The 13,879-nt window shown below is 39.3% G+C and overlaps 1 protein-coding gene across 4 annotated transcripts in view; it reads left to right on the top strand.

The window, feature by feature from the left end:
• The first annotated feature begins 754 nt into the window (after positions 1-754).
• Positions 755-13,879, top strand: part of SLC24A2 (solute carrier family 24 member 2) — a 276,630-nt gene continuing 263,505 nt past the window's right edge. For 2 of the 4 annotated variants that reach the window (XM_023190029.3, XM_031934081.1), the window contains exons 1-2: positions 755-1,270; positions 2,777-3,859. In XM_023190029.3, the coding sequence (XP_023045797.1) occupies positions 2,930-3,859 (930 nt within the window). In that variant the 5' untranslated portion in view covers positions 755-1,270; positions 2,777-2,929. The remainder of the gene's footprint in view (positions 1,271-2,776; positions 3,860-13,879) is intronic. The other 2 variants (XM_031934080.1, XM_031934082.1) reach the window with 1 other exon arrangement.

Below are 13,879 nucleotides of genomic sequence, written 5' to 3' on the forward strand. Positions count from 1 at the left end.
GGGCACAGGGTTGGGTAAAAGGGGTTCCTTCACTACCAGTTTGTCTTACCATTGTCTTCCATTCTTCGGCCCAGATTCTAATCTTTCAACCCCAACAAGCCTGATTCTATTTCTTGTGGTCAAGGGGATCTTGCTTTCCAGACAGGACAGGAAGGAGCACTAGGCTGGAAATACCGAGGCCAGAAGCCGAAGCCTATCAGTGATTCAAAATGACACTGGGTATTGGGTCTCACTTTCATCATCCATGAAATGAAAGATCACCCTGCAAGCCTGAAGCCCCTGCAGTGTCCCAAGCATCCAAATCCAACACTCAAGAAACCCTGAACCCCAACAGCCTGTCCTGCAGGCCTCCGTGCCTTTTCACTGAACGTCTTTTCCACCATTACACATCGCATCGCCTCCTAAAGAAAAGCGCGGCTGCTATCACTTTTTGCAGATAATTGGAGAGGCGGTGCCCAGCATAAGATGACCCCAAAGTTGACAGCACTTTCAGGCTTTGTGAATTAGGCGCGTCACCGACCTGTACGATTTCTCCTCTCTGCCCTTGCTCGCCTGCAAATCCTGACCCCCGTCCACACTGCGGAGAAATCTCCTAAGAGACTGCTGCCAGCGTCGCCTCTGCGCCCAGGAGGCGTGGAGCAAAGGACTCGGGAGCTGAGCGCGCTGCGGCCCCGCTCCCAGCGCACAGCCCAGAGGGAGGGGCCGGCGGGGGCCGGGCAGCGCCAGACTCGGAGCGCCGGGCTCACAGCTGCTCAGTCTCCTCCCGAGACCAGCCCCAGCTGGCGAGAACGGCGGCCAGTGCGAGCCAGAGCCCGGGCCTCAGAGCGGGTAGGCAGAGGGCCGGAGAGAGCGGCGGACTGCAGCGACGGGCCGCGCTCTGGGGCCCCGCCGTGTGCGCGTCCTCCCATCTTATCCTGGTAAGTGCGGGCGGCTGCGCCCCGCCTGCTGCTGTAGCCGCGGTGGTCGTGGTCCCCGGATCCCGGTTGCGGGCATCCCGTTGCTGCGCTACAGGCTCACAGGTGGCTCTGCTGTGGATGTGGGCGCCCCAGGCCCCGCTAGGAGTTAGCCAACTCTCTCTGCTCCGGGGCACGGATTTGGAGCCCCCGCTTCTCCTACCCTTGCTTTTGGCTTGGGATGGGGAGCGCGGGGCAAGGCCTGCCGTCGGGGGAGACGCGTAGAGGGGCGCTTCCCTTCCCCAGTCACCTACAAACGACTCAGGGGGATGCGGGCCAACCGCCTCACCAAATGCAACCCAGCTCTAAGCTCACAGGTGGGGCGTCTGTCCTTTAGATTTATTTTCCTATTAATCCACCAGGGAAAGTTTGGGACCACGCAAGTCAAAGTTGGGGCGCGGCTGGGGGCGAACTTCTCCTACGAAGGCAGCTCTCGGGGAGACGAGCGGTGGGTTTGCAGGGGGAGCGATGATCCGGCTGGATGTGACTTTGCGCCCAGGGAGTTGAATCTGTCCCTTGATGGTCGCCCGGGCCGGGCATTTAGACAATCCCCCGAGTGCTGTGAATCGCTTAATCGTTCCTGCTAAGCGTTGACGTTCGCAGCCAGCTGGGAATCTCCGTGATGGGTTCGGGTTATCTCAGGAGTAGCAGCAACTCAGCTGGATTGATTTGTGCTCTTGCTTTGCTCTGAAAACCTGAGCTCCAGCTAATCTCAGTATTTAAGTAGCGTGTGTTTAATTAGCTTATTTTACACCTGAGATTATCTCAGCGACTGCCTCCAAAATGAAATCGTTGATATGGAAAAGAATGGTCTTTTTAAAGAAAAACTAAAAAGAGGACTCTTCAGAATATCAGCTGTCATGTCTGGCTATTTTACCCATCTCCTCCATGAGATAGAGAATGAAAACTCTGCTTTGGATATCTAACCTATTAAAGTCAGTGCTGGGGCTATTTTGGGCAGATTTTGTGGACAGAGGTATTGCTACAACTTGCGTATTGTTTATGAAATACACATGTGGTCTCTCGAAATAACCTTGTTATTTCACTGCATTGGGAGTTGTTTGACTTACTAAGCTGCCTATTTTAAATATGACTAAAGGCTGTTTTTTTAAAAAAGCTTTAGCTGAAAACAATGTCTAGTTTAGGGAAGACAGCTTGTGCATATCACCAGAATATTTTTTTGTAAACTTAAATTTGTAAAGGACTACTTTCCCACATCTGATAAAGGAGAGGCTTTTTATGAAAAATAAGATCTGATATCACTGTGTGTGCAGAAAAAATAAAACTAAATTAAAGAAACACTCACTTTCCAAATGATAAATCAGAAAAATTTGCCTACAATTGAGAATTATGTAATTGGACCAAAATAAAACAATGAAACAATGAATAATTGTTAGTTGCCAAGTACCTAGACAGTTCTGAAAGAAGTGGGACCTTCTTATAGCACTGGAAGGTTGTTACATGATTTAAGATGAGATAATCTGATAGATTTTTCACCTATAAAATTTTTATTCTTACATCTGCATTCTCTAAACCTAACATTGGATTTATCAAAATATTTATTTGGGTTTATACATACATCTTCATAAGTGCACATCCTATACTAAGTGCTACATATGTTTTTACTCATCTTAAAAACAATCCTGGGTGATAGGTACTGTAACTGTCCCCATTTTAAATGAAGAAACTGAGGCACAGAAGTAAAGTAACTTACCCAAGATCACACAGCTGCAGGACAGAACTTTATCATATCTGCAATTATCTTTTTATTAAAAAGACATGATTTTATGATGTACTTATTCTCGTTTTTATTTTTATTTAAGCATAAATGATGAAAGTTTCCTGTGAAGCATAAGAATCCCTGATTGTGAAAGTGCCCCACAAGCATCGTTAACTATAAAGTAAGGAAAAGTATGAAAGAACCATCTGGTTGAGTCTAAAGTTGGAAGATCACCATATCCACCAGAAGACCCAGGATGGATCTGCACCAAAGCACCACCATCACTTTCCTAGAGAAATGGTGTTTGGATGAGTCACTGTCTGGCTGCAGAAGACATTATAATGTCAAGAAAAAACTGAAGTTAATTCGAATCTTAGGCCTTTTCATGGGTCTGGTAGCCATTAGCACTGTCTCATTTTCAATCAGTGCCTTTTCTGAGACAGACACACAGAGCACAGGAGAGGCCAGTGTTGTAAGTGGCCCTAGGGTAGCACAGGGTTACCGTCAGAGAACTCTCTTAGATTTAAATGACAAGATTCAGGATTATACTCCACAGCCACCTCTTCCTAAGGAACGTGAGTCTGAGAATAGTACAGATCATGCCCAAGGAGACTACCCGAAAGACATCTTTTCCCTTGAGGAGAGAAGAAAAGGTGCAATCATTCTGCATGTCATTGGAATGATCTACATGTTCATAGCCTTAGCCATTGTCTGTGATGAGTTCTTTGTTCCCTCTTTGACTATCATCACTGAAAAACTGGGCATCTCTGATGATGTGGCTGGAGCCACCTTTATGGCTGCAGGGGGGTCAGCCCCAGAACTCTTCACGTCTCTCATAGGAGTATTTATCGCTCACAGCAACGTTGGCATAGGCACAATTGTAGGTTCAGCAGTATTCAACATCCTCTTTGTTATTGGCATGTGTGCTCTGTTTTCTAGAGAAATCTTAAACCTGACATGGTGGCCGCTCTTTCGAGATGTGTCTTTCTACATTGTTGACTTGATCATGCTGATCATATTTTTCCTGGATAATGTCATCATGTGGTGGGAAAGCTTGCTTCTCTTAACAGCTTATTTTTGCTATGTGGTTTTCATGAAATTCAACGTCCAAGTAGAAAAATGGGTGAAGCAAATGATAAACCGCAATAAGGTCGTCAAGGTGACAGCACCAGAAGCCCAAGCAAAGGTTGGTGGTGGTGGTTTTTATTTAATGCTTTTCTTGACTACAGTTCTGAATTATTATGTTTTTGATATCTGCAACTTTTTTGATGTGATGATGTTTGGGGTTCTTATGGATAGCAGATTGATTCTGCAGTTCTGTGATAGCTAGACTAACATAGCAGTGGAAAAAATAATTTTAGGGTATTCTTGCAGATGTTTACTAAGTTGCCCAGCTACTTGCTTCAGAGTAAAACACTTGTAAATATAGGTTACATAAGCCTCCCAGAGTCGATTCAGCAGTTATTTGTCTCTTATTTTCTGAAAGTGGGCATAATGATTTTGTGAACAATTTAATTTTCACAGAAAAATGTGTATGTGCCTAGAAAGTTGCAAGGCCTTTTCTTTTTTAATGAACACATGACAAAAACCAAGAAAGAACGATCTCTTTAGAGATGTCTGAGGAAGAATGTTTGTATCACCATAGCTGTACCTTCCAGTCAGCAGCCTAGCCCAGCAGGGCTTGTCATTATTGTTGTCATGGCTGTTTTTCTTGATTGACACAATCATGCCTTAGATCACTTGACCAGGAACTGATCAGTATCCATTGTAAAGAGAGTCATTGGCCAGCCCCACCATCTGCCCCTGCATCACAATGACCCATTTTGCACACCATAATAAACATGACTTCACTAGTTTTAGAGTAGAATTTGAGGGAGTTTTAATAACAATAGTGGCCATCCTACCGCTTAGGTGGGTGGAAAACATATTGGTAAAGAGCTTAGAAGTAATTCCTGCAAACACATAAGTTTTTTAAGTAGTAGACAAGCGGCATCAATAAAATTGTGTGTGGTATTGTAATTTCAGTTCTGATTTATATCCTAGCAGTGGAATGTCATCTCTGAATGTGATTTTAAACAGAAAGCCAAAATACATACATAGACTTTTCGTGCCAGCATCTGGGAAAATTCTCATGTATGCAAAAAACAGATGTTTGAGCAGGGGGTGAGAGATTTTGTCCAAAAAGAAAAATGATATTAATTTAGTTAAATTTACATAATTCTTTTATAGCCAAGTTTGATGACCATCATTTTCATTGCAGCCATGAAATGGAAGCAAACTGCAGGAAAAAAGACTAGTAATATTTCTACTTGTACTATATTTTTTTCTAACATTTCTCTCATATGCTTGTTTGTTAGAAACTGTAGTAAAACCAAAAAATCATTTAGCAAAATATGTGGCAAACAAGCATTCAGATGTGACAACTGAGTACATCTCCTTCAGGGCATAAGATAGGACCATCATTGGAAGTTCTCCCCTACTCTAACTTAGCAGCCAAAAAGATGATCCCTCAAGTGCTCTCCTCGAGTCTGTTTGGGTGGTTTACATTGATAGTCTTGTGTTTATTCCAATTAAAGTACTGAACGATTGTCAAGGAAATGCATATTTTTTAGGGACAAGGAAATGATTCAATATCTTATACATTTCTTGGGCAGATCAATGGCAAAAAGTCTTTCTGAGAACTCAGTACTTTCTTGTTTTCTTACACCCTAGTGGAACTTCATTAACTTAGAGACTTGGCTGAACGTTAGATTGGCAACATTTATGAAAAATGAACCTGCAGAGCAATCCAATGGTGTATGTAGGATTGCGGGAGGATTTTGTATTCTGATTTTAGTGGGGTGGGAGATGGTTTAGTGGAGTGGAAGATGGTTTCATGCGTTTTAGAAATAGCTTTCCCAATACAGGTTTATAAACTAGATTTAGTCCATTATAAACCATTCATTAAAGTAGCCCTGGAAGGATCTTTACCTACTCAATTAGGTGACTATTATATCGTTTTTATGATTATTTTAAAGTCAGAAATTCAGGTGGTCATCCCTTAACACTTGTTATTTATATCCATAATTTTGTGCTATACTTAATATTGTGTGTTCTAAAATTCGGAAGTTCTACATTTACTTAATTTAAAAAGAAGCAGGTTATATTCATAACTATTTATGTTTCTGATTTTGCCCCAAAATGTGTTGATTGTATTGTTTTCCATTTAGCACCAAATAGCTTTAACTTATTCCATTTAGTCATTAATGTTTCTTTTGACATTCGATAACTAATGGAAGTAGAGATTTTTTTCTAAACAAAGCTATGTCTTATTTTGTACTTCTCAAAAAATTGCCAGAGCACAGTCACACGTTTTTAAGTGGAACGTGCATAAGGATGTGTGATTTCCTTTAGGAAATTTCACCTTGCCAATTTCACTTTTGAATTATTGCTGGAATTTTTTTTCAGTAATTACAGCCTTTATCATATGCCTGATTTCAGAAACTCAGGGAGATTTGCTCCCCAAGCAATGAACATAAGGTGTCATCTCCGAATGTGATTTTAATGTAATTAAAATCTTTTGGGATGAATCTTTGAGTGTGGTCATCTAGTCCCCTGGGCTGCAGAGTTGAATTCTGACTGTGTAGCTTACCTTTCTTACAGAAATTAATGCTTCTGACATCACCAAAACATTTAGGAAAAAAAGACTTTAAGTCAAATGCGGCCTTCGATGGAGTCTTCATAGAGAGAAATGTGCTGTACAAGAATTTAGGAAGCAAAACACTAAGCATGTTTTCATGCAGAGCCACTTCATTGTCCTATTTGCAAAATTATGGGGCATGGGAGTTTGGGAAGGTAGAGGAAACACATTTTAGATATTCTTATACAAATCGTCAAATGGTTCTTGCTAAAAAGTCAACTCTGCTGGGCTCTAGGCAGTGAATATCTTTGAAACTACTTGCTTCATGGACAAATAGAAAATCTTAATTTGGTTCCATTGTTGATGATGTACATCATAGGGTAACTGTGAAGCATGGAAAAATGTGAACTGCTATTTTTTTTCATAGTTAAAGCAACAGTTTCTCATCTCATTTAATTTCTCTACCTTGTGTGTGGTTCTTATTTTTATTATTGTTATTTCTTTTAGTGATGCTACTACCCTTTTTAAAAAGTTGTATAGTATCATGACATAGTGAAGAGACTCTGGGGCTTTTACTCAAAAAGGAAAGAGTTTTTAGCCTGGTTGTGTAATAAGCCCAGTGATTTCAGAGAAGTCATTTTAACCCTCTGAGCCTCAGTTTCCTAACTGGAAAATGAGAATAATGATGCCTACTTCGTAAGATTGGTAAAATTATTAAATGAAGAAATGAATGTTAAGCATCTAGTGTGATCTTTGGAAAATGTGGGTTGTTTTCAATAAATGTTAATGCCTTCCTTTTATGTTTCATTTTTAAATGAAAAATGAATTGGAATAAATTATTTTAGATTCAAGAGTTATGAAACATTCTTTGAAGACTGAATTTGCTCCAGTGAATCCTCGAGTTAAGCAGGCCGTTATTCCCCTTAGGGTTATATAATATTTGCTGTATTATAATATTCATAAGCTCTAGTTCACATACAGTGAATATAAATGGGCCAAACATTAACTCCAAGGAAACTTCAAAATGTCTTTATTTTGTCCTGAAATTTTATTATTTAGAATTTTGCTTAAAGTGAGTAGCCCATTGGTTGGGACTTAGCAATATCCATGCTGAGCAGAGACTTTTGTTTTCGGGGTATTTTTATTTATAGATGCTTGGGGCTCTCTTCTTAAAACATCTCTATAGTTGGTTAGGAATAAGTTTGAATCGTGCAGGATGTGAAGCAGTTAAGTTTCAGGTCATTCGGCTCATTTTGCTATGCTCCTGGCCTGGCTGCCGGGGGCCCTTGATCTGTTATGGTGCTAGGCTGTCATTGGCCTAGAAAGCAGCTGTCCATGGTATTTAACTTCGTCTTAGACTTGGCACTGTAATCTGACAGCAAGTTGGCCTGGTTCTAATGAAGGGCACGATCTAAATAAAGATGCTTAAAGCTGGAGAGTTGGAGGGCCGGACTACTTAGTAATTTAGGTGTGCTTTGCTTTATTCAGTTTGTGTGTTTCTGAAAAGCTGTAAATGGTTTTAGCGATTCAAACTGTGATTAATGTTCTTTGGAAAATCAGGATTAAAATAAAATTATAAATATTCTTCATAAAATGAAGTATTTCTTGTAAAGTACCAAGCCATAAATAATTGTATAAGTATACATGTGTTGCCCCAACTTTGCTTAAGACACAGAATTTATTAATTAGTAAAATTAATATACAAACTTCAAAGTAGGTAAGATGGTCCTTATATTAAATAAAAAGATGTATTACTTGATAGATTTGGCAACTAATTATCTGTCTTTCTTTAAAAATGTTTAGGCATTAAAATTCTTAACTGACTGTGAAAGTAGTGTGTTTATCTAGGGATATAGCTTGGTGATATTTTCCTTATTTTGTTTCCCTCTGCTTATCCTAAAAGTAAACCCATCAGTTACTGCTTGTGATTCAGGGAGCGAACAAGGCATTTTGAGAGACCTCAAAGGGCCCAGTGGATTTTGATACACACAGTTCAAATTGCCCTTGGCTATTTCCCTTGCTATTCTGGTTTCCCCTGGCAACAGATGACCTAAACTTTGTGAATCCTGGAGAACTGGAGTCCCCATATGTCTCCCTTCCACCTTCCCTTTCTATTCCTCTCTTTGTCCTTCTTTTCTTCTCCTCTTCCCTCCTTTTCATTTGTCCCCCTCCCCTCTTTTTTGGTAGAAGTAGATAATTTGTATCTTAACTTTAGCAAAGAGTGGGATCGTATCTTAAGCTGCTGTATGGCTACTGGGAACACAAGTACATCCACAGTGTGGATTTGACAGGTTTAGTTTTTCCATTCTTTTATTTTCAACCTTCTTTTGTTTTAGATAAGTCTCTAGTAACCAGAATATACGTGCACTTTATTTAATTCAGTTTCACAAGCATTCATATCTTTTAACTGGAAAGTTTAGTTTGTTTTGACTGTGATTACTGTAACATTTGGATTTTTTCATCATGTTATTGTATACTTTCTATTTGTTTTGGCCTTTCTGTTTCTTTTAGAATTTTTTCTTGCCTTTTTTTGAATTTTTTTCTAAATCTGTTTTTCCCTTTAATAGTTTGGAATGTATACACTCTATTTCTATTATCTTGATGCTTGCCTTAGAAATTTTAACCTGTGTGGCTGGGCGTGGTGGCTCACGCCTGTAATCCCAGCACTTTGGGAGGCCAAGGCAGGTGGATCACAAGGTCGGGAGTTCAAAACCAGCGTGGCCAAGATGGTGAAACCCCCGTCTCTACTAAAAATACAAAAATTAGCTGGACACAGTGGCAGGCACCTGTAATCCCAGCTACTCAGGAGGCTGAGGCAGAAGAATTGCTTGAACCCAGGCTTCAGAGGTTGCGGTGAGACAAGATCGTGCCACTGCACTCCAGCCTAGGCGACAAAATGAGACCCCATCTCAACAAAAAAAAAAAAAAAGAAAGAAAGAAAGAAAGAAAAATTTTAACCTGTGTATTTAACTTAACATAGTGTAAAGTTAATTCAGATGTTTATGCTCCAGCTAAACAATCTAAGTACCTTAGAAAATTACTCAGTCACCACTTCACCCATTGTATATAATTTGAAGTCCAGAATTTAAGTTCTACTTTGATGTGTTTTGTTTGTTTGTTTGTTTTTTGAGACAGAGTTTCGCTCTGTCGCCCAGGCTGGGGTGCAGTGGCGCCATCTCTGATCACTGCAAGCTCCCTCCCGGGTTCACGCCATTCTCCTGCCTTAGCCTCCCGAGTAGCTGGGACTACAGGCGCCCGCCACCACGTCCAGCTAATTTTTCTGTATTTTTTAATAGAGACAGGGCTTCACCATGTTAGCCAGGATGGTCTGGATCTCCTGACTTTGTGATCCGCCCACCTCGGCCTCCCGAAGTGCTCAGATTACAGGCGTGAGCCACCGCGCCTGCCTACCTTGATGTTTTGTAAACAGCTTTATTGAGGTTTAACTTTCATTTTTTAAGCCTCATAAATTAGACATTGTCATTTTACCGTCACTGTTTTTAGATTTATCCACATATGTACTGGGTTTTCCCCTCCTCATTCCTTCTTGTATATCAAACCTTTCATCTACAGGTTTTTCCTCTACTCCTGATGTACATTCATAATGTTTCTTAATCTGTTAATAGTAAATGCACCTGATTTTTATCTACTTAGAGTTGTATTTCACTTTTGTTCTTGAAATATAGGACAAAAGTAGTGAGTAGGAAATCATTTTCTCATCCCACTTTGATAATAATATTCCACTGTCTCTCAATTCCATTTTGCCATTGAAAGACTACCATCCATGTAAACATTGCTCCTTTATAAGAAATTTCTCTTTTTTCATTGACTACTTTTAAGGTTTTTGCTTTGAGTATTTGGCATTTTCCTTAAGATATGTCACATGTGATTTTCTCATTTAGGTATCCCCTATTTGTGACTCATTAGGTTTCTTGATTTTGAGGATAAGTGCTTTCCAACAATTTTGCCTCTACCCCGATCTTCCTATAGTCTGCCTTCTAGAATTTCAATTAGACATATCTTATACTATCTTATCTTCTATGTCTTTTCACTGTTCATGGTTTTCTATCTGTGATCCTCATTCTTGTCATTTCTTCATATCTATCTTCTAGCTTCTCATTTTCTCTTTAATTTTGTCTAATCTGCTCTAAAGCTCATCTGTTGAGTTTCTAATTTTAGTTATATTATTCATTTCTACAAGTCTTATGTGACTCTTTTTCAAATCTATTCGGTTGCTTTTCATTGTTTCTAATTTCATCATACTTTTAATGCCTCTTTAATTCCTCTAAACATGTTAAGTATATTTATTTTATATTTCATTGTTGATAAATTTTGTGGCAGTATCCTTGTGGGTCTAGTTTTGTTGTTTTATTGATTCTTAACTATGAAAGCTTTTTAAACTTTGAATACATGTTTCTTGGAACTTTTCCCGTGGGACTCCACTGAGGCCTGGGTTTTAAGTGCATTCCTCCAGAGAGAATTGCTCTCCTATCGAAGGTCTGGGAGTACTACCAGCTGGGGCCATTCTAAGCTACATGTTTGACTTTTTCTTTTTTTTTGCTACCCAGGTAGTGTGAATTCAGACTGCAAACCCATATGAGTGAGACTGTGCTTAAAATTCTTAAGGGAGATTCATCTTTCTTCCCCTTGTTCAACTTTCAGCAGCACTAAAAACCAAGACTCAAATAGACACATCCTACCATCTCCCTTTGCCAGGTAGTTTTTCTTTTTTCTTATTTGCTTACTCAAAGTGTCAACCCTTCAGGAGTCTCAGCTTACAGATAGAGAGGGTCTCTGAACTCTCTTCCCCCATCAGGCCTCATGTTTGTACTTCTAAAAACCTAGTCTTTAGGCGGCCAGGAAATGGCAAATACCTTGAAGGCAAAGCAATACAGACATTTCTAGACTTGTATTTCGTCAGTGTTCTGGGTTCTAAGAATCCCTTATTCCTCACTAAATAAAATAGATATTTAAAAAATATATTTAAAGTGTAATATTCCAACATTTTAGGTAGTACTATATTAAGAAGGGTTTGTTATTCTATTGCCAGAAATATATGCTTCAGACTATAGATTTCTCAAAAGATAATGCGTACAACAAGTGACACTGTTAGGGAATTTTGATGGCATTTTCTCAATGTTTCATATAGCCTGACCATCATAGTAAAGTTTCTCATCAAAATAATAAATCCTAGAAATAGCAAGTTTTAGTCATTAAAATCTGAGGGGCAATTCTAACATGAAGTTATATGAGGCCATTTTAAATTTTAGGTTTGCCTTTTAAATAATATATTTATCAAATATTAATGTATTCATTGTACAAGAGTATAAAAACATCAAAATATAAAAAAGAAAATTTTGAACAGTTTATATTCTCTCCATTGCATCATCCAAAGATGACTATGCACATTTTTGTATATAGCATTCTTCTGAACTTCTCATACACACATATATATACACATGCATATGTACATAGACATATATATACACACCTATATATTTAAATAAATAGGAACATATTGGACATGCAAAATTTTAAATTTACCGTATTGAATATATTCAGTTTTAAGATTTTTAAAAAAAATTTGGCCTATTATGGAGCCTTTTCCCCATCATTAAATGTTTTTCTAAAATGCTATTTACTGTTTAGTATTATCATAATATAGAAAGCCTTTTATGTTGCCATTTATTGTAATATTTCACTATTATAAAAAATACTACAACAAATAGCTTTACACATGAATTTCTGATTTCATAGAAGCGGAATTTCTGGGTCAGGGCTTATTAGCTTTTTTAAAGTTTCTGCCACATTGCTACATACTTGGTAGTGTTGAATATTATAATTTTTAATGTTTTCCAGTTTCATAGATGAAACATAGCATTTTAATTTTTTAAAATGTGCATTGCTTTATTTGGGAGTCTGAGCTTTGAAACATATGTTTATGAAGAATGACATTTTTCTTTTATAGATTGCCAGTTTCCTGTGTCCTTTGTGTCAATTTTAAAGCTAGCTGTGATGACTCACACAAAGATCTCTTACAAATATATGCTGAGAATCACTAACTTTAGCTCTCCTCTCTCTTCCCGTTTCCACACCTAAATGAAGCCAGGAAGTTTTTGCAGGTTTTGTTTTTGTTTTTGTTTTAACGGGAGAATTATTCTGAAGAGGAGTCCTCATGACCAAAGAGTTGGGAAATGAAGTTTTCAGGGACTGGGATGGGCTCCTCGGCCATTTAACTTTGGGGGATTCTGTACCTCCAAGAAACCCTATTGTCACATCTGAAATGTGGGAGATTCGCCCTCAGTGACCTAACAGATTTTTGGCTGGTCGTTTCTATCCTCAGGAGCTGTAATATTTACAATGTGGAATATTCTAACCAGGCCAAAGCAGCAATCTAATACATTCACCCTAAACAGAAGATCAGAGTCTAGCCGTGCCTGTATCACCCAACTCTTTTTCTTAACTGACTTACATGTAGTAGTTTCTCTCAAATGATTTAATTGACTTGACCAAGCAATAATTTTAGCTTAAGCATGCTGTGGGAGGTAGCTCTTCCATACAGATGGGAGAACAACGTGCATGGGAGAAAGTCATTTAAAGTTCACTGTAGGACACTAGACCGCCTCAGCGCTGGTGGCTTCTGGCGACGAAAACTATCCCTGGCCGCTGCATGTGTGTCCCTGGACTGCTGCTCTCCGTAGGTCTCTCCAAAGTCAAGAGAAGAGAGGGATCTGAAAAGTAGGCAGTGCTTAATACCAGGTACTTACTACATCAACACTCTGAAATAAATATTATCACCTCCATCTGCAGATCAGGAATCTGAGGATTGGGAAACATAAATGATTGCCTAAGGTTCAAAATTAGTGATATTTAAACTGCATTTGAACTTGAGCCTGTCTGATTTCAAAGTGCAAGCTAGTTCTCTTGTACCTTAGAGCTTCTCACTGGGCAGTTAAGAATATAGACGAGGCAGGCCTCCAAATTAGATTCACTTTTCACATTGGGAGCTGTCAAATCAGTGACTTTCAAATGTTTTTGACCATGACCCAAGTAAATATATTTTACCTCTCAACTCAATATGTATGTTCACATGCATGCACACATACATATTGTACATATTTACGTATCCATATAAAGATAATATCTAAGTATAAGGCATTTTTATATTTCTTAAATTTTTCATTCTATTAAAAATACTGGTTTCAACTTTCTAAAATAATTTCATGGACCACCAAAGGGCTGTGGCCTTAGTTATGTTAAGAAGGTTTTTTTTTTTAAGGCCGGGCGCGGTGGCTCAAGCCTGTAATCCCAGCACTTTGGGAGGCCGAGACGGGCGGATCACGGGGTCAGGACATCGAGACCATCCTGGCTAACACAGTGAAACCCGTCTCTACTAAAAAATACAAAAAACTAGCCGGGCGAGGTGGCGGGCGCCTGTAGTCCCAGCTACTCGGGAGGCTGAGGCAGGAGAATGGCCTAAACCCAGGAGGCGGAGCTTGCAGTGAGCTGAGATCCGGCCACTGCACTCCAACCTGGGCGGCAGAGCGAGACTCCGTCTCAAAAAAAAAAAAAAAAAAAAAAAAAAAA

Source organism: Piliocolobus tephrosceles, chromosome 14, assembly GCF_002776525.5.
Source record: "Piliocolobus tephrosceles isolate RC106 chromosome 14, ASM277652v3, whole genome shotgun sequence".
In the NCBI taxonomy this organism is placed as follows: domain Eukaryota; kingdom Metazoa; phylum Chordata; class Mammalia; order Primates; family Cercopithecidae; genus Piliocolobus; species Piliocolobus tephrosceles.